At 40.8% G+C, this 24,771-nt stretch overlaps 2 protein-coding genes across 2 annotated transcripts; one reads left to right on the forward strand and one right to left on the reverse strand.

The window, feature by feature from the left end:
• Positions 1-417: 417 nt before the first annotated feature.
• On the reverse strand, positions 418-11,298 carry hexa (hexosaminidase A (alpha polypeptide)). The gene is made up of 14 exons (XM_033968696.2): positions 10,956-11,298; positions 10,054-10,158; positions 9,890-9,955; positions 9,763-9,809; positions 8,472-8,582; positions 8,290-8,391; positions 7,657-7,789; positions 7,404-7,584; positions 6,560-6,646; positions 6,416-6,488; positions 4,221-4,401; positions 2,149-2,239; positions 1,323-1,430; positions 418-799 (listed from the first exon to the last, which is right to left on the reverse strand). Exons 1-14 carry the CDS (start codon positions 11,215-11,217, stop codon positions 736-738), a joined length of 1,611 nt encoding a protein of 536 aa, XP_033824587.1. The 5' UTR covers positions 11,218-11,298; the 3' UTR covers positions 418-735.
• An 867-nt stretch (positions 11,299-12,165) lies between these two features.
• arih1 (ariadne ubiquitin-conjugating enzyme E2 binding protein homolog 1 (Drosophila)) lies at positions 12,166-24,534 on the forward strand. The gene is made up of 13 exons (XM_033967694.2): positions 12,166-12,624; positions 17,444-17,511; positions 17,580-17,727; positions 17,812-17,904; positions 18,586-18,641; positions 19,634-19,700; positions 20,442-20,548; positions 20,628-20,670; positions 20,742-20,813; positions 21,590-21,778; positions 22,422-22,682; positions 22,926-23,038; positions 23,133-24,534. The coding sequence occupies exons 1-13, from the start codon at positions 12,340-12,342 to the stop codon at positions 23,215-23,217; spliced, it is 1,587 nt and encodes a 528-aa protein (XP_033823585.1). The 5' UTR covers positions 12,166-12,339; the 3' UTR covers positions 23,218-24,534.
• The last annotated feature ends 237 nt before the right edge of the window (positions 24,535-24,771 follow it).

The raw sequence follows: 24,771 nt of genomic DNA on the forward strand, positions 1-24,771 counted from the left end.
GCACCTAGCAGGTTAGCTATGTCCATTTATATATATATAGTCTATGGTTCATCTAGCATGAAACAGAACAATAATGCCAAATCATTTAAACTAAACAATGTGTGGAACGAATCAGCCGGTCTACAATATGAACTGCAAACTTTTGTTCTTAGGGTCAAAACATCTACACAAAATGACCACACATGAGATGAGGAGGCTGACTGCTCCTGCCCAATGAGTTTGTTTAAGCTGTCGTGAGTTAGCTTTCATCCTCAGGTCCAGAGAGAGACAGGACTGAGGAGTCACCACTACAGCGTGTCATTAACACTGCCATCTGCTGCCTCCACAGTGACACAGCACTGCAAACACACCCACACACCTGAATTACATACATCCAGAATGGAATATAGACCCGACTTTAAAAGACGCCTCACAGCTCCTTCAAAGTCCTTTTATTTTATTTTATTTTATTGATTTTAATTAGGACAGTGCATATTAATCAACATGTCAACAAACAGCATCAATGTAAATATGCCGGAATTAGCACAATAGCTAGTTTACATCTGTTGTCCTAAGGCAGGTCAAAAACATAATAATCTTAACTAGTTAAGTAACCTCTGAGCTATCTTTGTAAACCACATATTAAAATAACATAATAAAATATAAGAAAAAAAAAACAAAAAACATAGCTCAAACTTGTCATTTGTAAAAAAGAGAGAGGAGAAAGGTGCCTGGCTGGATGAATGGCTCCTCTGGTCACATTCCCTGGTACTCGTGTCTGCAGTGACCCACAAACAGCGGCTCTGCCTGGATCCCACGCCTGCAGCACATAGAGCAGAGACGAGAGATAAACGCACAGAACTGGCAACACATGCAAGACTATACTTGCAACGATAGAACAGCCAATAATGTAATGTTTTTAACCTTCATTCCACTGTACACTTTATTAAAATTAACCATGAAAATAGCTCACAGTTTACACAGGTCTGACAGTGTACGATTAACAGGTTTGCAGCTGTAGAACTGGATCTTATAAGTATAGTTAAAAATGAATCAGTTGAAATGTTTTTATGCAGAATTTCAAACATGTTTTTTTCAGTTCAAAGTGAGACATTCGGCAGCATTTAAAATTCAAAATCTGATTAAACCAATGATCTCCCAAACTCAATGACAACATTGTAAAAGTCATGTAAAAAGAGTGAGTATTTCATTACACTACAGCAGTTTTTTTTTTAAATGTCATTTCTACTAGTGCTACAGGAGCCCAACAGAACCAAAATTCAATCAAACAGTTTAAAAACCGGACATGAACATGACCCTGAAGCTCTATAGACACGATTTACCTGAGGAGCCTGCAGCGGAACTCCTCCAGCCGGGGGAAGGCCTTGTCAACACGGGTAGTCTGCTTTTCATCGCTCCACAGCCGCTCTGCAGCCGCACTTGCCCTGGGCCTGAGGAACAACAAATGTGACAGAACTATCAGGTACTCTGCAGCTGAACATTCCCTGGGGCTGTGATGTTAAGTGAAGGCACTACTGTCAGAAGAACGGACTTTGTCACATTAGTCACTAGCTAGCTAGCATTAGCCAACCGTTTTTCCGTTAATCACTCTCATCTTTTTGTTGAAAATCTAACTCCTAAACAGGACCATGAACAATCGGATATTTTGTATTTTTTCCTTTTTCAGACAATCCTAAACCTTTTTTGTCAGTGTTTGCTAATTTGCTAAGCATTGTGTCACCATGGTGACTGCTGAACATTTTTACGAAAAAGAGCAATGTAGAACACCCTGAGCTCAGGTTTAAGTCCAACAGAGCTTCAGACAGAGCAATGTTGACAGTTACATCACACCCCCAGGGAATGTTGATGACATCAGCTGCAAGCTATCAATAATAAGCTGTGGGTGGTCATTTTCAACAGCTCAAAACATAAGGAAAAGTTTTGCAGTAGTTTAAAACAACGATATAAAGGTTTAAACTGGACGATGTTATCATATTAGACATAGACATATACACTGTATGTATGCGCGCGCACACACACACACACACACACACACCCCCACACACCCCCACACACCCCCACACACCCCCACACACACACACACACACACACAATAGTTCTTTATACAGTCTAGGGGTGACCCTAATGACGTTTGTGCTTGTTTCTTACCACATACGAGGACTGAGGTTCGTGGCATCCACATACTCCCCCCACATACACACCTCTCCACCGATCACCAGCTTCTTCTGCTCCTCTGAGCCTATCAAACAGTGTCCATTTTAAATACTTTCAGTACTTTATTAACCTGCCTAAATCTCAGTTATATTTAAACAGAATTAGAAGAGGAAGATTAGTAACGAAATAAAGAAAAAAATAAAGAAAATATCTGACAAACTACAAACTGGATGCACTCCACTACTAACTTTACAACTTTACATTCAACAGCTTAAACTGAGATGCAACAACTGCTGCCATTTAATGAGACAAACTCAAGCCGGTTTTAGGCAAGTTCCTTGGTGGCGAGGCCCCGGGGGTGGGCGAGATCTGTCCCGAGTACATCAAGTCTCCTCTGGATGTTGTGGGGCTGTATTGGCTGACATGTCTCTGCAACATCGTGTGGCAGTTGGGAACGGTACCTCTGGACTGGCAGACCGGGGTGGTGGTCCTTCTGTATAAGAAGGGGGACCGGAGGGTGTGTTCCAATTACAGGGGAATCACACTCCTTAGCCTTCCCAGTAAGGTCTATTCCAGGGTACTGGAGAGGAGAATCCGTCCGATAATTGAACCTCGGATTCAGGAGGAGCAGTGCTGTTTTCGTCATGGTCGCGCAACACTGGACAAGCTCTACACTCTCCATCAGGTCCTCGAGGGTTCATGGAAGTTTGCCCAACCAGTCCACATGTGCTTTGTGGATCTGGAGAAGGCATTCGATCGTGTCCCTCGTGGTGTCCTTTGGGGGGTGCTCCGGGAGTATGGGGTCTTGGGCTCTTTGCTAAGGGCTGTTCAGTCCCTGTATGACCGGAGCAGGAGCTGTGTTCGCATTGCCGGCAGTAAGTCAGACCTGTTCTTGGTGCATGTTGGACTCCGCCAGGGCTGCCCTTTGTCACCGGTTCTGTTCATTGTATTAGAATATGTATTGATATTCTGTCCATAAATACAATGAACAGAGTTTTTAGGTGCAGTCAGGGGCTGGAGCGGGTCTGGTTCGGGAACCACAGGATCTCATCGCTGCTGTTTGCAAATGATGTCCTGATGGCTTCTTCGAGCCAGAACCTGCAGCATGCACTGGGGCGCTTTGCAGTCCAGTGTGAAGTGGCTGGGATGAGAATCAGCTCCTCCAAATCCGAGGCCATGGTTTTCGACTAGAAAAAGGTGGCTTGCCCTTTTCGGGTGGGTGGGGAGTCTCTGCTTCAAGTGGAGGAGTTCGAGTATCTCGGGGTCTTGTTCACGAGTGAGGGACAGATGTAGCGTGAGATTGATACAGCGACTGCATCACTGTGGACGCTGCAGTGATCCGCCTGTCAGACTGTCTTGGTAAAGAAGGAGCTGAGTCGAAAGGCAAACTCTCAATTTACCGGTCAATCTACGTCCCTACCCTCACCTATGGTCATGAGCTTTGCATAATGAACAAAAGGACAAGATCACGGATACAAATGGCTGAAATGGGCTTCCTCCACAGGGTAGCTGGGCACACTTTTAGAGGTAGGGTAAGCAGCTCACATGGGAGGAGCTCAGAGTAGAGCCGCTGCTCCTACACATTGAGGAGCCATCTGAGGTGGCTCTGGCATCTGCTCAGGATGCCTCCTGTACGCCTCCCTAGGGAGGTGTTTCGAGCATGTCCCACCGGGAGGAGGCCCCAGGGAAGATCCAATACATGCTGGAGGGACTATGTCTCGGCTGGCCTGGGAACACCTTGGGTTCCCACCGGAGGAGCTGGAGGATGTGTCTGGGGTGAGGGAAATCTGGGAGTCCCTGTTTAGACTGCTGCCCCTGCAACCCGGATAAGCAGATGAAAATGGATGGATGGTTTTAGTCACAGGACTTGGCAGCCCAAAGGTAAAGCATGAGATATATTTACACAATAATCAAACAAGTTAACAGAAAAAATGAAATAAAAGTATGACCCTCAGTGAAGTCATCTGGACTGAGCACCTCTGTGAAATGTGAATCAGGATAAAGGAAGGACCTCCCTTTAGGACAGGAGCTGTTAAAAGTTCATAAAGCAGACACCTCTCACACACCAGTGAAGTTGAGTGGCTGGACACTGTAGTAAATTCTCCAGTCCTGCCCGTAGTTGATGTGGTTGATGTACCAGGGCGCTGCCAGGATCACCCTCATGCCCGCTTTGGTGATCCGGGCCAGCTCCGTGTGGTATGCAGCTGGCACGCCCTTCCAAATGTGCAGCACAGTGTCCTTAGGGATCTGAGCAGGTCACAAACACAGAGGGCTCACGTCGCCACAAACCTTAATCTTATTTGGCCTGGAGGAGGGCCTACACCTGCTTGTTTCCATGGAAATGTTATTCCTCCACAGTATAGCATAAAACATCTCCATGAAGAATGTTCCGTATGTATGGTTTTGACTTTCCATTTCCGTGGAAACATGCTGGTAACACACCACCTCCATAAAGTAACATTCAGCAAACTGATCTGTTTAAATGATATTGTTCGTTTAAGCCTTATTGCAATATCACATCCTTAATAGAGATATGGTAAGCGCTTGCTGCGCTTAGACCATGAGCTTGTAGCACCATGTATTGGTCAGCAGGTGCACTGCATTAAGAGTTTTTTTTTTTTTTTTTAAAGCCTGATACTGCTCCATACTCCATATTCAGAGGTGGGAAATTACTGAATACTTGTAATAATAATAATTCTAAATACTCATTTAGAGTAACTGTAATCTGGTACAGTTGCCCTTTCATTTGGTAATATTCAGAGTCACTTTAAAAAAAAAAAAAACATGACAGTGCTTCATCTGTAATTTTGGTTTTGAGCTGCACAGAATCAGTGAGAATAATGAAAACAAAGCTGTTTGTAATTATATGTTATGTTTTTTCACTATGAATACTTTTACACAGTTGCATTAAATTAGAGTATTCAGAGTACAGTACTCTGATTGGCCCATATAACAGAATAAGTTATAAAATACATTTTACTCCAGTATTCAGTATTTTTTCAACAGTGTCCATAATAAAACTACTATTGAAATTGGAAACTCATTTGAGCAGCTGTTCAAAGTGTTGTTGCATTTGCCGTTTGTTGTTGCACTCTGAGCTCTCCTAACACTGGACTGGACCATGAAAGGTGGGAGTAGTAGTACTCTAATGTACCAAAGAATCATGGTACTGGAGACTGGAGACTTCTATGGATACAAATAGTTTTGAGATTGATATTTTGAGTTCAGTTCACAGAGTGTTTTAGAACATCCAGGAGACACAAATTTAAGCTGTAAACCACGATCCCAATACTCCAGAGTAAACTGCTCTGTGTCAGGCCTGTCACTCAGGACCCGTTTACCATGTGACACCCACCAGGGACAGAACGGTCCAATCAACATAACCCCCGGGACGACTCGGGTACACCCCCACCACAGGAAGGTCCAAGGAGGAAACGTGGAAGCAAATGACATAATTATATAATGATGTGTGAGTTATATGAAAGAACACACAGATAAACACAGCACACTACTCTCTAACCCTTAAAGTTGAGGGGTTGGACGGTGTAGAAAGGGGCCCAGTCGTGTGTGGGCCCTGGCCGGTCCAGGTACCAGGGAGCAGCCAGAATCACCCTGAGTCCGGCTTTAGTGGCTCTGCGCACTTTACACAGGTAACAGGGCTGTCTCCACACCTCCACCACAGAGAGGAAACTGCTCTAAAACAGAGCATCCATTTAAAGCTCTACTGATACTATACAGCTGATGTCATCAACATTCTCTGGGGGTGTGATGCTAACTGAGGCTTTGCCCTGTCTGAAGCTCTGTTAGACTTTATGGTCAGTTTGTGTTAAAATAATGATCAGATTAAAAAGCTGGCTTAGATGGAACAACAGGTGAGCTGTTTTGTGTTGTTAAATAAGTCTGCCGTACATAACATTAGAGTCACAAGCTAGCTAGCATTAGCCAACAGTTTTTCAGTTAGTCACTCTCAGCTTTTTGTGGAAAAATAAAACTCCTAAACAGGACCTTGAACACTCAAATTGACCACATGATCTTTAAATCACTTTTGTATTTTTTCTTAAAACGTTTTGTCTGTGTTTGCTAATGTGTTCATTGTGTCACCATGGTAACTGCTGAACATTCCACCATAGCGATACATGTAGAACACCTCCAGTGTGACATCACTGCAAAGCATCAGTTCTGACATTCACTCTCCAGTATCTGCTACCTTTGGTGCTGGTTGTAATATCACGAATCGATCTATGTGAATAAAAACACTTACCTTTTCATGGTAGTCAAAAACATCTTGCCACACGATGGCTGTTCTGTTGAGGGCCGTGCTGATGTTTACTATACTGGAACATGACAGAACATTATAGTCATGTGTTTGGGAGAGAGCTTCATGTTTCTTATTCTTTTGTAATACCTCTCCATGTAGAATGCCTCCAGTTTGGTAAAGTCTGAACCGAATCCCATTTTGTTCATGAATGCCACGACATCTGGGTTTGATCTCCTGAGAAAATAAAATATTGAATTCAAATCAATACAGAGTTTAATTTGGGCATTTGGGTTTTATAAAACATTTCTTTGTCCCAGTGAGACTTTGGAAACTGAAGAAGATTAAAAATACCCCATTAGCTCAAACACATGATACTTTTTACACTGAGTTTTGGATTGAGCAGAACTGCAAAAATCTTTAATATTATTTATGTAGACTTACACAAAGCTTGTTTAAAATTATATTAAGTTTGAAAATGTTTCTGTAGTTTGTACATAGACTGTATAAAGAAGTGGACCGAGGGAGTGTGACGTCACCCACACTTACAGGGGCCAATTTGGAGCCCACTTCCATATTTAGAATTCTGGCTGCGAGTATCATAGCAACCAAAGAGCCAATGTGGAGTGAGGCTGTTGAAGTTAACGCCCCTTCCCGCCCACACTGCAGGTTTTGCAGGGAGTGGGCACTTGGCAACGCTGTCAATCAAACCTGTGCCTGAATTGTCCGTTATTAATTTTCATATCTTGATTTACAGACACAATAGTGAAATAAAAACCCCAGGATCGGTAGAGCGGGTTAATACGAACATTTTAAGATCAAAATGAGCCTGACAGCAGCAGTTAGAGAGAGGAGCCACAGTTTTTCATTGTAAAGTGAATTGGAGCCAGAAGCTGATGAGCACTCCCTGTTTAGAATATTGCGGCTAGCAGGTTAGCCATGTCCATTTATATATACAGTCTATGGGTTTGTATTTGAATTTAGTTCCACCCACCAGCAGGTAAAGTCCACCTCATCTCCCCCTAAGTGGACATAGGAGTCAGGAAACACCAGCGACACCTCCTTGAATAACATGGACATGAACTGGTAGGTGGAGGCCAGAGACGGGTTGACTGGACCAAACTTCCCACTTGGAGAAGTGCCTCTGTAGCAGGGTGTCAACAGATCAGGCTGCCCTAAGATCACACAGGACACTCACTCAAGGGCTCTCATAGGGCTGTGTTTGTGTGAACCTGAGCAGAAGTTACCTTTGCCCCATGACCTGGTGTGCCCGGGTGAATCAAACTCAGGCAGAACTCTGATGCCACGCAGTCGGGCATGTGCGATGACCTTCCGCACATCTGTCTGTGTGTAGATGTGGGTGGAGGGATGGTACGCCCCCTGTGGTAGGACAAGGTCAAGGCTAAGCACCATAAGCTGATACTTGATAGTGACATCATGCTTGGGGTGTTCGACATATAGCTCTATGGCAGGATGTGCAGCAGTTACCATTGTGACACATTAGCAAACACTGTCAAAATAGTTTGAATATAGCCTGAAAACTGAAGAAAAATACAAAAGTGATTTAAAGAGCACATTGTCAGGAGCCTGTGATCAATCTGAGCATTTATGATCTTGTTTAAGAGTTTGATTTTACACAAAAAGGTGAGAGTGACTAATAGAAAAACTGTTGGCTAATGCTAATGCTAGCTAGCTTGTTTAACAGCACAAATCGCCTCACCTGTTGGAGTTCAGCTATTTTTGGTCATATCACAATATGACCAAAAAGAGCTGAAATTGAACTCAGATTAAAGTAACAAAGCCTCAGACAGAGCAATGCTTGCAGTTGGCATCACACCCCCAGGGAATGTTGATGACAATATGTGGAATAAATGCAGTACCTTACTGGACAGGTTAGGAAAGGTTCGGCTTTGATAAGGAAATGAAGGGTCGTCCACAATGTGCCAGTGAAACACATTGAATTTACTGTAGGCCATTCCATCCTGAGAGAGAGTAAACACAGAGTTATTAAGTACCACAACAGCTTTGTATCAAATCATGTACAAAATAAAAGAGTCATTACCAGAGTTTTTAATATTGCCTGTAAAGGCAAATAGTGACGTGACGTGTCCAACAGAATCCCACGGAATGGAAACTGGGGGAAGTCCTCAATGTCCGTCTTATTCACATAATACTGAGACAGAGGAGAGAGGGTCAGTGACATATGCAGTCTGGTCAGGACAAGAACCCTAAACCAGTGAGAACAAGTTGTCATTGTCATCATCAGAACCCTGTCTGTCAAACATTTGGTACATCACTTTAACATTAGAACAGCTCAGATTGAATAGAGTGAAACTGATTTGAGTTCAGGTGTGGTGCGGCTCAGGGATGGAAGAATACTTCCAAACAAAATACTGAATACCTGAATTAAAGTATATTTCGTAATGTGTTCTGACACATGGTCCAATCAGAGGACTGTCTTCTGAATACTCTTACACAGTCGCATTATATTATAGTGAAAAAACATGAGATAGAATATAGATTTTTTTTTTTTCATTGCTACGTTTATTGTGTGTTAATTTATTAGCACAGACTGTGTAAAGAAGTGGACTAACTGAGTGTGACGTCACTCGCAGCGTTCGGCTCCAAATGAAACTCATCGAGGCTAGCAGTTATAGGGGCCAATTTGGAGCAGAGTTCCATATTTGGTATTCCAACCATGAGTATCATAGCACCTAAAGAACCAATCAGGGCTGAGGCTGTTGAAGGTAACGCCCTTTCCCACATCCACCACTAAATTAGCACAGAAAAGGCGCTTAGCAATGCTGTCAATCAAACCTGTTGCTAACACTAGCAGAAGCAACCACAGGGAGAGAAGGCAGCTGATTTGTTATATGTTATTGATGTTCATATCTTGAAGACACAATAGTGATATAAAAAAAAACAAACAGGATCATGCAGAGCAGGTTAATACGAACATTTAAGACCAAAATTATAAGTCTGAAAGCAGCAGTTACAGAGAGAAGGGACACAGTTTTTTCAGAAAAAGTGAATTGGAGCCAGAGTTGATGGAGCTGGAAGTGCGCCCATGATCACTTCCTGTTTGGAACATGGAGGCAGGTTAGCTATATACATTTATATATAAAGTCTATGCTATGCTAATAATATGCATTACAACCCGAAAATGACATGAAGTACCGCCATGTGTTTATTTTAATTTATAAAAGTAACTATATCTGAAAATCACCAAATGAAAGAGTAACTGTACCAGAAAACAGTTACTCAACATTAGAAATATGTATTCTCAGCACATGTGTTGATTTACTTCCAAACTTTGGGCGTGGTGCACGATAATGATCACAGTAAAGTCTTACAGTGCCAGAGTCATCTTGATAGACGAGTTGACTGAAGCTCTCCAGACCTGACATGTGACACACAGAGAGTTAATAAATAGTGGTGTTTCCGTGACTGTTTTGTGATATTTATTTTTGATTAATTCACCTCTCAATGCTCCCCACACTGACTCTGCACTCAGAATACCATGTCCCGCTGCAATGGTAAGATTGTCTGAAACATAAAAATATAAAAATATAAAAGTATTTGTTTAGATTCGTGTTTGATGTCTCCATGTTTAACAGATGTTTCGATCATGTTTAAATACTTACAGCGTTCTGAGGAGTCTTGAGCTGGGTAACCCTCGCAGTCATCCTGGTCCACACTAACCTCTAAAGTAAAGGAGGAGTCTTGGGCTGACCGTGGAGAGAGACTTTCTGTGTGGTACAAATCATAGCAAAATGAATGGAAAAAAATAGCTGCTGTCTTTCCTTTGTGCCTATTACAAAACAGAGCTGTGTTCTATTCACTCATAGTGGTTTACAGAAGGTTGGACTAAAATCTGCCTTTACAAAGTCCACTGGGGGTAAACAGCGAAACATGACAACAATGAGCATTTAGGTCTAAACAGGCAGACAAACCACGTACAACTCTACACCCCAACTCTACAGAGGATCCTCATACAAAGGCCCATATTACACAATTTACATCTCTGATATAATGTTGTTTCCTTATGACTAATAGACCTGGAGCTGTGCTTTGTTTCACAAAAACATATTTAACACACAAATCCTGTTCTTCTTTCAAACTGAAAACACTATGTTCCACCTTGTGATGTCATGATAATACAGGAAGTGCTCCACTGTGTTTTTTAACTCCATACACCTTCAATAGAATCATTTAGATTATTTCAGCCCTGGAATTGCCAATCTTTGCTGAACTAAAGGTAAGAGGAGCTGTTAACTTGAAAACTACCACTTCATGACATCACAAGGTGGAACAGAGCAGTTTGAGCTTTGGAGACGTAAACAGACAATTAATAAAGTGTTACACAAACATGTGTAAATAAAACAAAACACAACTCCAGGTATGTTTTTGAGGAGTGAACAGCATTAGAACATGGATTAATGTCCACAAGAGTCAATTTTGCGTAATATAGGACCTTTAAATATATAAAACATTTACTTTTATAACTAGACCTCAGACCTCATTTCCTGTAGTTTTGGCTACTTACGTTTCTGAAAATAGTCAGGGAATATCAAAGGGAAATATCGAATGAAAGCCTCGTCCAGCACAGAGCAGCCCGCTGTGACCTCAGACTGTAGTCCATAGGTGAAGTAAAAAGCCCCAGGCTGCAGAGACACGCGCTCCGGGGACGATGTGAAGCTCTGGGGCAAAGGCCACACTCCGCGGACTGTTCGGAAGTGGAGGAGGAGGAGGAAGGAGAAGAACAGGACGAGCTCACACCGGTGGAACAGCCGCACTTTCACCTCCATGATTCCAGCTCTAATGTGAGCCTCACACACCTGACCTGCAGGTGAACGAGTGAGTCATGTGCACCGCGGTCACGTGACACCTCAAAAGGGGAAGTGTGTGTGTTGAGGGCACAATCCGAGCCCAGGCCCGTTCATGTCATAAGGCTCCAGAGAGAGGCTGTATTTAGGAAGCACATGTCAACATTACACCAGGGTTTGATTTCTGTGTTGGTTTGTAGTGCTACTAGCAAAATGAGTTTGCACGAGGCTTTTATAATTAACCTTGGCTTCTTAATGCATACATTTTAAGAAGGAAGACCACAAATGAAGTAGAATTAGACCTATGCAGTTTAATTTTCTCTTTCAGTTTTAACGGAAGGCCTGCGGTTGAGACGGTGTGTAGACCACTGGCTACATAACTTAAACTTTACGGTGCATTGTGTGTGTATTCTCTCCGTCGTCCAGGTCTGATCCATAGCAAAAGGCGAACTGAAGAAGCGGCTTGGATGAGCAGCGAAACGTCTTCACTCCTACAACAATTTGTCCATTTGACAGATTTAAGCTTCTTCTTTTGCTATGTTAATGGTGCTGTAGACATATTTTATCTCAGTTCATTGGCTGTGACTCAGAGACTGTATGGCTTCACATTATATGATTAGTTCAAAACTGTGCTAATTAATTCAGCCTCGATAATAACATGTAACACTGTAACAATCTGTAGTCTATAATAAGTCACTTTGTTGTTTGTTTTTTATTGTTGTATTGTTGTTTCAAATGATTGTAAGTGTTGATATATTTTGAACATTACCTCTGCTGCTCAGAGACACGTGAGCTCTTCAGTGATCGCTGTTTAATCTGAGTCTTTAAAAATAAATTTAATTACATTGAAATTATGAGATTTATTTGATTTTTGTGATTTTTATTTGATAGTTTTCCGTGTCCGTGACGTCACGAGGCGTCAGGCAGCGTCAGAACGTGACGCTGCGTCTCTTTGTTGGGTCAGCGGCGGAGACGTTTTGTTGTTATTTTCGCTGCAGTTGAAAAACAGCCTGGGATCATTTGCTGTTCGTATTGTTCCATAACAAACGTCTGTGGCGCTTTCGGCTTCGGTGCGTTTGGCACTGGCTCAGAATCTCCCTCGGAATGGACTCAGACGAGGGTTATAACTATGAGTACGACGACGAGGAGGAGGAATGCAGCGAGGACAGCGGCGAAGAGGAGCCCGAGGACGACACCCTGGACCTCGGCGAGGTGGAGCTGGTGGAGCCGGTGGTGGCCGGAGGAGAGCGGGACGAATGCAGCGAGACAGGCGGAGGACACGGCCCCGGGGAGGAGGAGGAGGAAGACTACCGCTTCGAGGTGCTCACAGCCGAACAGATCCTCCAGCATATGGTGGAGTGTATCCGGGAGGTCAACGAGGTCATCCAGGTAGATATTGTGGCGTGTCATCGTCAGGAAACACCGCGGTCCAGATTCGACTAACTGTACAAGGCCATTAGCTTAGATTAGCATTAGCATTAGCCTCACTGCAATACTTAATCTGCTGGAACTTAACATCTACATTAGCAACGCTCTAAACTGAAACAGGAGTGATGTTTAAGTGTAGTGTTAAACAGTGATTAGCATGAGTCACACAGTCACTCCATGGAATTGTGAACTTTGTCACTGTACATCCAGGAAGTAGCCTAATCCTGTTGAAAAGTTGGGAGCCGCTGTTGCTAACGTGCTAATGCTAACGCGCTAGTTAGCATTCTTAGCCCACTTGAAACCGTTATGCTAGCAGGCACATCAGACCAGAATATCACAGTTTAATGAATAATTCCTCCCGTGTATCATCATGGTGATTGTCTGGAGCTTTAGAGCTTGTTTTGGAGTGCCCGAGGAGTAACGTGTGTCCAGAGACGGTGGACTTCAGCGTGGAACAACTAACAAGGCTATATTTGATATGAAAGGCTTGGTCATCAACATTTGCCGTTAGATTACAGAATGTATTAGCCACTTTGGACTAATGATGTTATTAAAATGGCAGTATTGTCTATTTTGGAGTGATAAAAGTGACACTTCTGCCGCTCAGCTCAAGTGGATTCTGAGTTAGACCTCCATTTCCTAAGAGCCGGCCCCTGTGGTCCTGAGGGGTTCATGTGAAGGCTCTGTTTTCTAGATATTTATTCAATTCAGTACAAGTTTATTTAAATTGCATATTTATAAAACAACTTGAGCTGACCAAAGTGCTTTACATAAAAGTCAACACAAAACAAATATACAGATAACACAAACAAAATAAAACACCAACATATCCTGTCGAGCTTGTGTTAAATGCCAGGGAGAAGAGGTGGGTTTTCAGTATAGTCTTACATAGGCTTGTCACGAGCGATATGTTCCTGAAGTAAATATAGACAATAAATGATAAAAATGCCACTGACACAAAAACCCAATAGCAGATTTAAACCATAAAAAATATTCTAAATTTACAATTTATTTCTAAAAACCATGAGCTGCAAGAAATAAACCAACAACTCGAGTGTTTCATTCTACTGTTTGAGTCTGTAATGAGTCAGACAAGTAATTTATTCAAATTTTTATGACTTAAAGCTTATTATACATCTAAAAAAATAACCAAAATTCTCCCAGTAGAACAAAGAAAAAGTAACACAAAAAATATTAACCCCAAAAATATATAGCTCCATATATAGCTCCATCTTTCATAAACTGAATGATACATGGATATATACTGATTATCCCAACAGGCCTAGTCTTAAACTGTGTTAAAGACTGAGAGGATCTGACAGGCAGAGGGAGTATTGTTTAAATACATAAAATAAAATGCATATTTTCATGTTGTACAGCTACAAATTTGTGTTTGTACTAGTCGTTCCTGAAGTGACACGCCTTCAGATCTTGCAAAAATACGTTCAGTTCTACAAATGCTCAAGTTGTTAATCAGTAATGTAAATCTTTTGTGATTTATTTGAATAAACACATGACCCAGGTGCAGAATACTCCCCATTTCTTGGCCTGTCACGATAAGACATTTTGAAGAGCAATGTATCGCTATAGACGGCTGACACAAAAACCCCCAAAAAAGAACAGATATAAACCACAAATGCTATTCTAAATCTACAATATTGTTAAAAAAACATGACCTGCAGTAATTACCAGAATGAAGCATTTTGGTTCTTTTTGTCATAGATGTTATTACATTCAACCTTCTACAGCTTGAGTCTTATCATATAGAAAAAAAATGTCCCAGTAGCGCAAAGAAAATGTGCAAATGACAGATACTGATCCCCAAAATAATTGTTCCATGTAATATATAGTGAACGATAAGTCAATATAGTGGCTATCGTGACAGACCCACCCATCGCCCTAGAGGTTGGAGTTCAAATATCCAAAAGTCCAGAAGGAGAGTAAAGTTTTATACCATAACTTACTGTAACCTGCTCTATCTGATCTCACACTTCCACATTTCCTTGACCTCCAGCAAATCTGATCTTTACCAATAAAAACTAATAAGAAAATAGTAATAATAATAATAATAATGTGTGTCTCCTGTTTACAGGAGACACACACTGTAGAGCAGCTGATGCAAATGAACATGTAAAACCTGAGGCTGGTGTCACAAAGCTGCACTGGCCCAACCTGAACAGAGACCAGAACATTATAGTGAGGAGGGTTTGTTCTGTTTTGTAATGGTCAAATTGTGTAATATTACACAAGCCGGGATTTTTTATATATATATTTGAAGCTGCGTTTGAAAAATGTACCCTGTTGTATGATTCATTATTGGTTTGAAGCAGGTCCACGACCAGGCAGAAGTTTGGGCACACCAGCTCAGTCGGTGTTTTGTTTTTTTTTTTTTTTTTTTCTACATTTGAAACACGCAGAAAACTTCAAATATTCACCTTATTCAGGAAATTTCCGTGAGCGCTGCCATCATCATTTAGGTTCTATTATTTTGCATGGGGCTGATTTTGACAATAAATCAGTTTTATAGGGACTACAGAGGGACTACAGAGGGACTACACCGCTGTCTTAAGTGTTGTGTTGGTCACATGAACATAGAATGTTTTAAACAAATTGACACTACTTTATATCAAGTTTTAGCATCAAAACATTTCCCCAATTCTCCAGTGAAATGAATGGGATTCTGCTCAAAGAAAATACAGTTTAGTGGCATTTACTGCAAAAGTGGGCAGGGCCGAATAAGGTCAGTATAAATTGAGATGTGTGGAATTATACAGCAAAGAAAAATATTAAATAACTTGTATTCAAACCCTCAGAGTCTCCTCCCTTTTTTGCGCAGCTCAAATCCTTGTCCTTCTTTCAATGAGCTTCATGATGAAGTCCTTAAAATGGTTTTCACTTCACAGATGAGCCTCAGGGTCAAGAAATAACAAAAGATAAACCTAGGGTCAACGCAAAGGGTAAAGGAGAATTTAACAAGTTTAGAGTTATTTTGAGTGTATTTATTTTTACTACATTCACGTGTCACTCATAGTGCTGATGCTTCAATGAGAATCTACAGTGTGAATAATCCTGGAAATAAAGAAGAAACAGAAATTAAGTGTCCAAACATTTGGCTGGTTGTGTCTCTGGTTTCGCCCACGGTCCAAAAAAAATGTACAATCCTCAGGCTAATCCTTAAGTGAGAGTCTCATAACTTAGTCAGCTCCAGCCCCTGGAGGAGGCACCAGCTGTGTCCAAGGATAGATCCAATGCTGCTGTAAGACTACTCTCAGAGGAGTTTTACACAATGGAATTTACAAAAGGCTCAAAGACAAAAAGCGCTCAAACTTAAAACCAAATACTAAATACTTTCACCTCAAAACATTCTCACATTTTTGAACAAACTGCTGCTGTTTTTCATTTCATCTACAAACCAAATTTTTGAGTCATGGCCAGTGCTTTAAATAATTAGTGTTGGTTTACTTTTCCATTTTTATGTATTTCATACCAATAGCCATTGCTGTGGGTTTTATGTGAAAATAAAAAAACTTGAAGAGCCACATGGACCAGTGGTGGACGGTCAAAAAGTACAGTACTTTCAGGTATCTGTACTTAACAGTGGATGGTTTTTACTTTTACTTCACTACATTTGAAAGCGGTATTTGTACTTTCTACTCCTCTACATATTAAGTGGACTAAAAAGTGATTTGAGGGTTTTTGTTTTTTTTTACCATGTTTGTGGTAACATCCTGACTAAAGTTTTTGAGTTCAAGCTTTGGGCTTGAGCAAAAACAAAAATAAATACACAAAATTCAGAAGAAAAGAAGAAGAAGAAACATATTGTTCACATTCATATTGTTACTGTGACAAAATATCAATCATTTTTTATCAGCATCACTTTAACAAATGAACAATACTTGTGTGAAATACTTTTACTCAAGTAGATTTTTTTTCATGTGATACTTTTACTTGAATACTTTTTTACCTCTGTATCTGGTTTTACTTAACAGAACTGAGTACTTCATTTAGATGTGTGTTACATCCAGGATCCTGGCCTTTGCCGCACCACAGCAGACACAGCTTTGTATCTGTGAAAATGCAGTAGATTCCATGAACTCCACTCCACTAGAATCCTCCTCTGCTTGTAGTTTATGTAAAGGTGCAAATATGAATGGAAAGCAAGTTAGGCAACATGTCCAGTGTGTTAAGACTAGTGATAGGACTGTCGGCTCTTTTGTGGGATCCCAATCTTTTGGATCTGCTCATTTCAAAGAGCCGTTCAAAAGACCGGCTCTTTTACAATTTATTTATATGACAGAAGCCAATCTAAGAAGTCATTTTATCTACAAACTAATCACAGACACATGACCAAGGCTCAGATGTGTTAAAATGGTTCAAAAGAGTAGACTCATTCATGTCATATCACTAGTTAAGACTGTAATGGGATTTATTTTGAAATACAAATGATATGAAGAGATGCACCAGCAAAAGCTCCAAGCACACACTTGTCATGGATGTGTTGTATGCATTTATACAGCTATACCTCTTCCATAAATGACTCCTCACCCCCTCATCTGGTCGGCTGTTAATTCATTTCAATGGATTCTTTTTCCAGACCAAGGTTTAGTTAGTCTTCAGACCTGACACTTTGGACTCCTCACTATATATTTCAATTGTTCTTTGTCTATTTAAAATGTAGAAAGTAGTAAAAAATAATGAGGGTGTGTTCAAACTTTTGACTAGTCATGCATATTTTGTATTATATTAATTTGCATGTTGTTGTTTTTTTTATCTCTATTAGAATCCAGCCACAATAACCCGAATCCTGCTCAGTCACTTTAATTGGGACAAAGAAAAGCTTATGGAAAGGTGGGTATATTTATTTACATATTTATTATTTATCTAAAATAGCATCTGTAACTTGGCTTGTTCTGCAGGTATTTCGACGGTAACTTGGATAAACTTTTCTCAGAATGTCATGTCATAAACCCTAGTAAAAAGCCACGGATTCGTCCTCCAATCAACACGAGATCATCGGCACAAGACATGCCCTGTCAGATCTGCTATCTCAACTTCCCAAACTCAGTAGGTTTGACCTTTTATGAAAACGTCAAACTTTTAAACAAATGGAGACGTTTTTGAGTGTGACCTTTGACCTCGTGCTCCCAGTATTTCACGGGCCTGGAGTGTGGACACAAGTTCTGTATGCAGTGTTGGGGAGACTACCTGACTACCAAAATTATAGAAGAAGGAATGGGGCAGGTGAGAGTCCAGAGTTTCAAATGAGTTGTCTTTGGTTTTGTATTTACTACTCCTTTGGGCTGCAATGATTAATCTGAATAATGTTGATTAGTTTATCATTAAAATAATCAATTTTATCATCATTATCATTATCTGGACTGAACAAAGGCAGCGGCGTTATTGAAGGGCCTATATTACACAAAGCTGACTCTTGTGAGCTTTAAACTGTTTTCTAATGCTGTTACCTCCTCAAAAACATACCTGGAGTTGTGTTTTGTTTCATTTACAAATGTTTGAGTAACACTTTATTATTATTAGTCTGTCTGTTAGTTGTCTGTCTCTGTGCAAAAGCCAAAAGTAAAATCTGTCATATACCTTTAGTTAAGTAGAGATTGGCAATTCCAGGGCTGAAATGATCCAAATGATTCTAGTGAAGGTGTATGGAGATTAAAAACACAGTGGAGCACTTCCTGTATTACCACATGACATCACAAGGTGGAGTAGAGTGTTTTCAGTTTGAGAGACCCTATGAGGGTTTGTGTATTAAACGTGTGAATGAAACAAACACAACTCCAGGTCTGTTTGTGATGAGAAAACAGCATTAGAACAGAGATCAGAGAGTAGAGTCTTATGGGCCCTTTAATTTTAATATGTAATTCCTGTATGTAATGGTTTTTAATGATGTTCTGTCCTTGTTTTCAGACCATTTCATGCCCTGCTCATAGTTGTGACATTTTGGTCGACGACAACACAGTAATGTAAGTTTGTATAGACTATGTGTAGATATGTGTGCATATATCATTTTTGTCCAGGCTTGTTTCATGAGTTTATTTTTTTATGTAATTCTGTTGAAGCATGGTTGAAAAGCAATGTCTAACTTTCACTGGATAAATCTCATAGAATTTTTATTTTTTATTACTTTTGTCAGATTCACGTTATTTCTGTGATCAGTGAGTTTTTTTTCTTTCATTAACCGAAGGGTACCAACAATTTTGTCCACTTGTGTGTATGTGTTTGTGTGTGTGTGTGTGTAATATATATATTACACCCCCACCCCCACCCCCACACACCCCCACCCCCATATATATATATATATATATATATATATATATATATATATATATATATATATATATATACATACATACAAAAAACAGCCCTACTGTGGTTGAGTCTCTATTGTTATAATCCATGACACTCATGAATCATTATGTTATAATGTATACTTTTTAAAATCACAATATTTATCTAAAACGACTTAATAAAAGAAATAAGTTCGCTGACGTCCGTGTTAAAAAACTGCCGTTCACAATGGGAGCTGACGTCGCCGTAAACTTCATCACAACAAAGCGCTGCATGCTGTCGTGCAGCTATCCATAGAGGGCACCAGCACACTAGCAAGCAGCAAATGTTTTTTTCATTTGTACCAAAATGACTACATGACACTGCTGAATCTTAAGAGTATCACCAATTAAGAAAATAAAACCGGAGAAGGAAGTGCGTAAGTGACGTTGGGCACATACGTTGCAGTGGGTGTGTACATCACAGTGGTCACTTACCGTAGGTGTAAAACGGGGGTAGACTGGCAAAACGGTGTTTTGAAAATAAGAAATTAAAGATTACTGAAACATGAATCACTCCAAATGCAACTTCAGAGGCTCAATGAGAAGAAATGACTAGAACATGGATAAAGGTCTGAACAGAACAGTTTGCAGAATAGGTCTGATTTATTATATTTTATTTTCGACAGGCGCCTCATCACAGACTCAAAAGTGAAGTTGAAATACCAGCATTTAATCACCAATAGTTTTGTAGAGGTAAGTTTCTCATCTTTACTCAAGTCACTAAACTTGTATGACATAACTGTATCTTTATCTTCAACCTTCACTGAGGCTGCTCCATTTTGGAGAAAAAAAATCTTAACTGCACATTTTAAATTCAAACTGCAATGGCAATATTCGCAGAGAGTCCACTCCTGAATTGAAACACATCCAGGAGCCATAGCGACAGAGAGACAGAAACATGAACCAGTACACTAATACAAGATGACTTTGCATTTCAGTTTGTTTTCAGAACATGTTTGTTGGAGTCTTATTTAAAGACCTACTTTTTCCTTATAATGAGATTAATGGCGCTTGCTTCATCATCATATTAACTAAATATCTGCACTATTTAATTATTTTCCTCAGTTCAAATTACTATTTTGATTCAGTTTTGATGTGTGCTGCTCCTTTACTCTAGTCTCAGAGAGTTACACTCAGAGACAAAGCTACATCTGCACCAGCTCTGAGACTAGAGTAAAGAGATAGCTGGTGCAGATGTAGCTTTGACTCTCTCTTTAGTCTCAGAGCTGGTGCAGATGTAGCTTTGACTCTCTTTAGTCTCAGAGCTGGTGCAGATGTAGCTTTGACTCTCTTTAGTCTCAGAGCTGGTGCAGATGTAGCTTTGACTCTCTTTAGTCTCAGAGCTGGTGCAGATGTAGCTTTGACTCTCTTTAGTCTCAGAGCTGGTGTAGATGTAGCTTTGACTCTGAGTGTGACTCTCTCTTTTTGCTGTAGTGCAATCGACTGTTGAAGTGGTGCCCGGCTCCAGACTGCCACCATGTTGTCAAAGTCCAGTACCCAGATGCCAAGCCTGTTCGCTGCAAGTGCGGACGGCAGTTCTGGTGAGTCCAGGCCTTTTTAAAATGTGTTTTTAAATAAAAAACAGTTTTAAATCAAAATGTACAATTTATACTTTTACAGTTTTAACTGTGGAGAGAACTGGCACGATCCTGTTAAGTGTAAGGTAAGAACATGTGACCTGTATTTATAAATTTATGTTACTATGGCAACAATTTAAACATTAACATCTTTTAGTGGCTGAGAAAATGGATCAAGAAATGTGATGACGACAGTGAAACGTCCAACTGGATCGCAGCAAATACTAAGGTACAAATGTAGTAGTAGTAGTAGTAGTAGTAATCAAATATATGAAGTAAGATATACAGAATTACCGGTAAGTAATAAGTAATAGATGTTTTATATTCAAATCCTCAGGGTATCAACCCTTTGCTTTGTGGACAGAACAGCAAATTCTTGGCCACTTGAGGAATTCACATGAAATAGTTTTCACTTCACAGCTGTGCCGCATCAGGGTCATAGACCGTATATATATAAAAATGGACGTTCCAAACACAAAGTGAACATGGGCACACTTCTGGCTCCATTGACTCTGGTTTCAATTCACTTTCTATGTAAAAACTGTGTCCCCTCTCTCTGTAACTGCTGCTGTCAGACTTGTCATTTTGGTTTTAAATATTCGTATTAATCTGCTCTGTGTCTGTAAATCAAGATAATAACCTTAATAACAGACACATCAGACGCCTTCTTTCCCTGAGGTTGCTCCCTCTATCGTTGGCAACAGGTTTGATTGACAGTGTTGCTAAGTGCCCACTCCCTGCTAAACCAGCAGTGGGGGTGGGAAGGGGCGTAACCTTCAACAGCCTTGCAGCGCATTGGCTCTTTGGTTGCTATGATACTCGCAGTCAGAATTCCAAAAATGGAACTGGGCTCCAAATTATATAGTTATTTTGAGTTTATTTTCACAGTTTCACAGTTTTGATGCTTCAGTGAGAATCTACAGTGTGAATAATCCTGGAAATGAAAAAGTCTCCAGACCTTTTACTGGACAGGTTTAATAATATTAATAATTAAATATATTCCAGGAGTGTCCAAAATGCCACGTTACCATTGAGAAAGATGGAGGATGCAATCATATGGTTTGTCGAAACCAGAACTGCAAAGCCGAGTTCTGCTGGGTGTGTCTTGGCCCCTGGGAGCCCCATGGATCGGCCTGGTACAATTGCAACAGATACAACGAAGATGATGCCAAGGCGGCCAGAGACGCTCAGGAGGTAACCCTGGGATTAGCTTCAGGAGGTACACCAGGGTTTAGCTTTAGGAGGTACACCAGGGTTTAATTTTAGATGCAGAGGCTGAGTGTTTACTACACATACACACGAACTGTAATGATGTTCTATATGTAAACATTATGTACAGACAAATTAATCCTTTATGGGCCACCACAGAACAAGTCCACCTCAGCATTAGTTTACATTTGTATGCTGTAGTTTCATTGTTATTGAGTTATGTTACACACTTAACTGCACTACAATCCTTGCACTTCAAATTGTGATGTCATGAAATGGTAGTTTTGAAGTTAACAGCTCCTTTTACCTTTAGTTCAGTAGAGATTGACAATTCTAGGACTGAAATTAAATTAAATTATTCCTGTGAAGGGGTGTGGGGTTTAAAAACACAGTGGAGCACTTCCTGTATTAACACATGCCATCATAAGATGGAACAGGGTCTTTTCAGTATGAGAGAAGAACTCACCCTAAATATGCAGGGTTTGTGTGTAAAACATGTGTGAATGAAACAAAACACAATTCCAGATCTGTTTGTGATGAGGAAACAACATTTGAACAGAGATAGTGTGATATGGGCACTTTAAACACAGTTGTCTTTGCCTGTTTGACTGTCTGTTTTTGTTTGCAGCGTTCTCGGGCGGCCCTTCAGAGGTATCTCTTTTACTGTAACCGCTACATGAACCACATGCAGAGCCTGCGCTTCGAGCACAAGCTTTATGCTCAGGTCAAGCAGAAGATGGAGGAGATGCAGCAGCACAACATGTCATGGATCGAGGTGCAGTTCCTAAAGAAGGCTGTAGATGTGCTGTGTCAGTGTCGCTCTACACTCATGTTCACCTACGTCTTTGCCTTCTACCTCAAGAAGAACAACCAGTCCATCATTTTTGAGGTGATGCTCTGAGCACTGCAGCTGGATGTTTTTGTATTTGCTCAAACTGTTGTTAAATCTTTGTTAATCACAGCTGAACCCATGAGGCACACGTCTACCATGTTTTATAAGTACTACATGTTGACATAAATGATTATTAACCCTTACACCTTTAACACCTGAGGGAGATGAGGATTTGTTAAATCAGATGAATCCAGATGTTGCAGTCCCAGACTCTTCATTGATGTACCTTCTGTTCCTCAGAACAACCAGGCCGACCTGGAGAATGCCACTGAGGTGTTGTCTGGGTATTTAGAGCGTGACATCTCCCAGGACTCTCTGCAGGACATCAAACAGAAGGTGCAGGATAAGTACAGGTGAGTACTGCGGGGCACCTGAGAGTGCGGAGGGCGCCTGAGAGTGCGGGGGCTGAGTCTCTGCAGACAGTGTAAACTTTGTGTTGCTGTGCAGATACTGCGAGAGCAGGAGGAGAGTGCTTCTACAGCACGTCCATGAAGGTTATGAGAAGGACCTGTGGGAGTACATCGAGGATTGAGGACACGTCCCCGTGCAACAGACTCTTGAGTCCTGACAAACTAGAGCGCTGATGCAATGACCCAAACTAGACCCAGGCAGCACAGGCCTCCTGCCTCTGACACACCAACCACTTTTGCATTGTTTCCCTGGATTTGTTTAACAAAAAAGTAAATTCTATTTAAATAAAAAGGTAGAATAATAAAAGAACGTGTACTACAGTATTGTTAGCTGCAGAGTGGAGTCATGAGACAGCAGGGTAACACCTCCAAATACATTTGGCTTGTATCGTAACACCCCTGATCTTTTGTTTTTGCTTGTGAATCTTTCTGTTTTTTGATTTTGACTTAATTTCCCATTAGTGTGACATGTTTTGAACAGCTTTAATTGTCCTGGACTGTCTGCAGTGTGTTGGCTCTGTGTGGGTGCCTGAATGTTGAGGTTGATGAAGGGGCAAAGACATTTCAGGGTGAGATGAAACAACAAAAGAACAAAATAGTGTATTTTTCAATTTGTACATAGTCCTAATGCATGGAGTCAAAGAGCAGGACGTTTGCATCACTTTGAAATATTTATTTAACCAGTTCTGTAAGATGTCCTTTGCCATCTCGGTTGAGGGTTCCTGGGTGAAGCAGTGGAGGTAGAGTAGTATTATTCTAACCTGTCCCAAATACTGTGGACCCCTTTCCTTTTGCTGAATCTTCAGGAAGTGCTTGGTTGAGTTGGGTCTAAGTGATGAATCAAAGTCTTTGATTGGAGAACAGGACTCCTGCTAACGCTATACTAATCCTGTGTTTCCCTCTTAGTTGTTTTTAAAGGTGTTTAACATTAAAAATAAAACTATTATTTGCAAGAGCCAAACTGAGTGACATTCACTCCTTTTTTTATCTGTTTTCCCCAGTGTGGCTTGATGCCTCCTGAAGCCCAGCATGCACCTTGAGATGGTAGAATGTAAGGGGGCGGGGCTCTGTCAGACAGACAGACGGTCCTCAGATTAGGGACATGGGGCGTCTAAAGTTCAAGGACTGTTTTATAAAACGCTGTTATGCTTTTGCATTAAACCTGTATTTTCATAGTGAGGATGACACTGAAATGTCAGTGCCCCTCTGGGTTCTTCTAAGTGGCTCTCTGTCGTCGGGCGCAGGGCTGTGATTGGCTGGAAGTCTCAAACAGCTCTGCACATGGCACCTCTGAGAGTTCACCATCTTTACCACGTTCTCCCACTTCACTTCTGTGGGGAATTCTTTCCCAAATGCTTCTTATGTGTTCAAACGTATTATTTTATCCTAGCAAATTATAACTGTATTGTTTATTTGAATAAATGTTATAAGAAATACCATGTTTGGATGTGTCTTATTAGAACGAACTTTCACCCCTGTCTCTTGATTTAAAAAGATGCATTTTAAGTTCAGTTTGCTCTAATTGTATGAAATGGGTAATTTTCAAATGTATTCAAAGTTATTAGATTCATTTTGTGCAAAACATCAGAAGACAGGGCAGTAACTGCTAAAAGTCCAGGATCTCAAAAGCACATCACAGTTTAACAGTTGTACTCTGACCACTAGGGGGTGTGAGG

The sequence above is a fragment of the Periophthalmus magnuspinnatus genome, chromosome 6 (assembly GCF_009829125.3).
Source record: "Periophthalmus magnuspinnatus isolate fPerMag1 chromosome 6, fPerMag1.2.pri, whole genome shotgun sequence".
In the NCBI taxonomy this organism is placed as follows: Eukaryota; Metazoa; Chordata; class Actinopteri; order Gobiiformes; family Gobiidae; genus Periophthalmus; species Periophthalmus magnuspinnatus.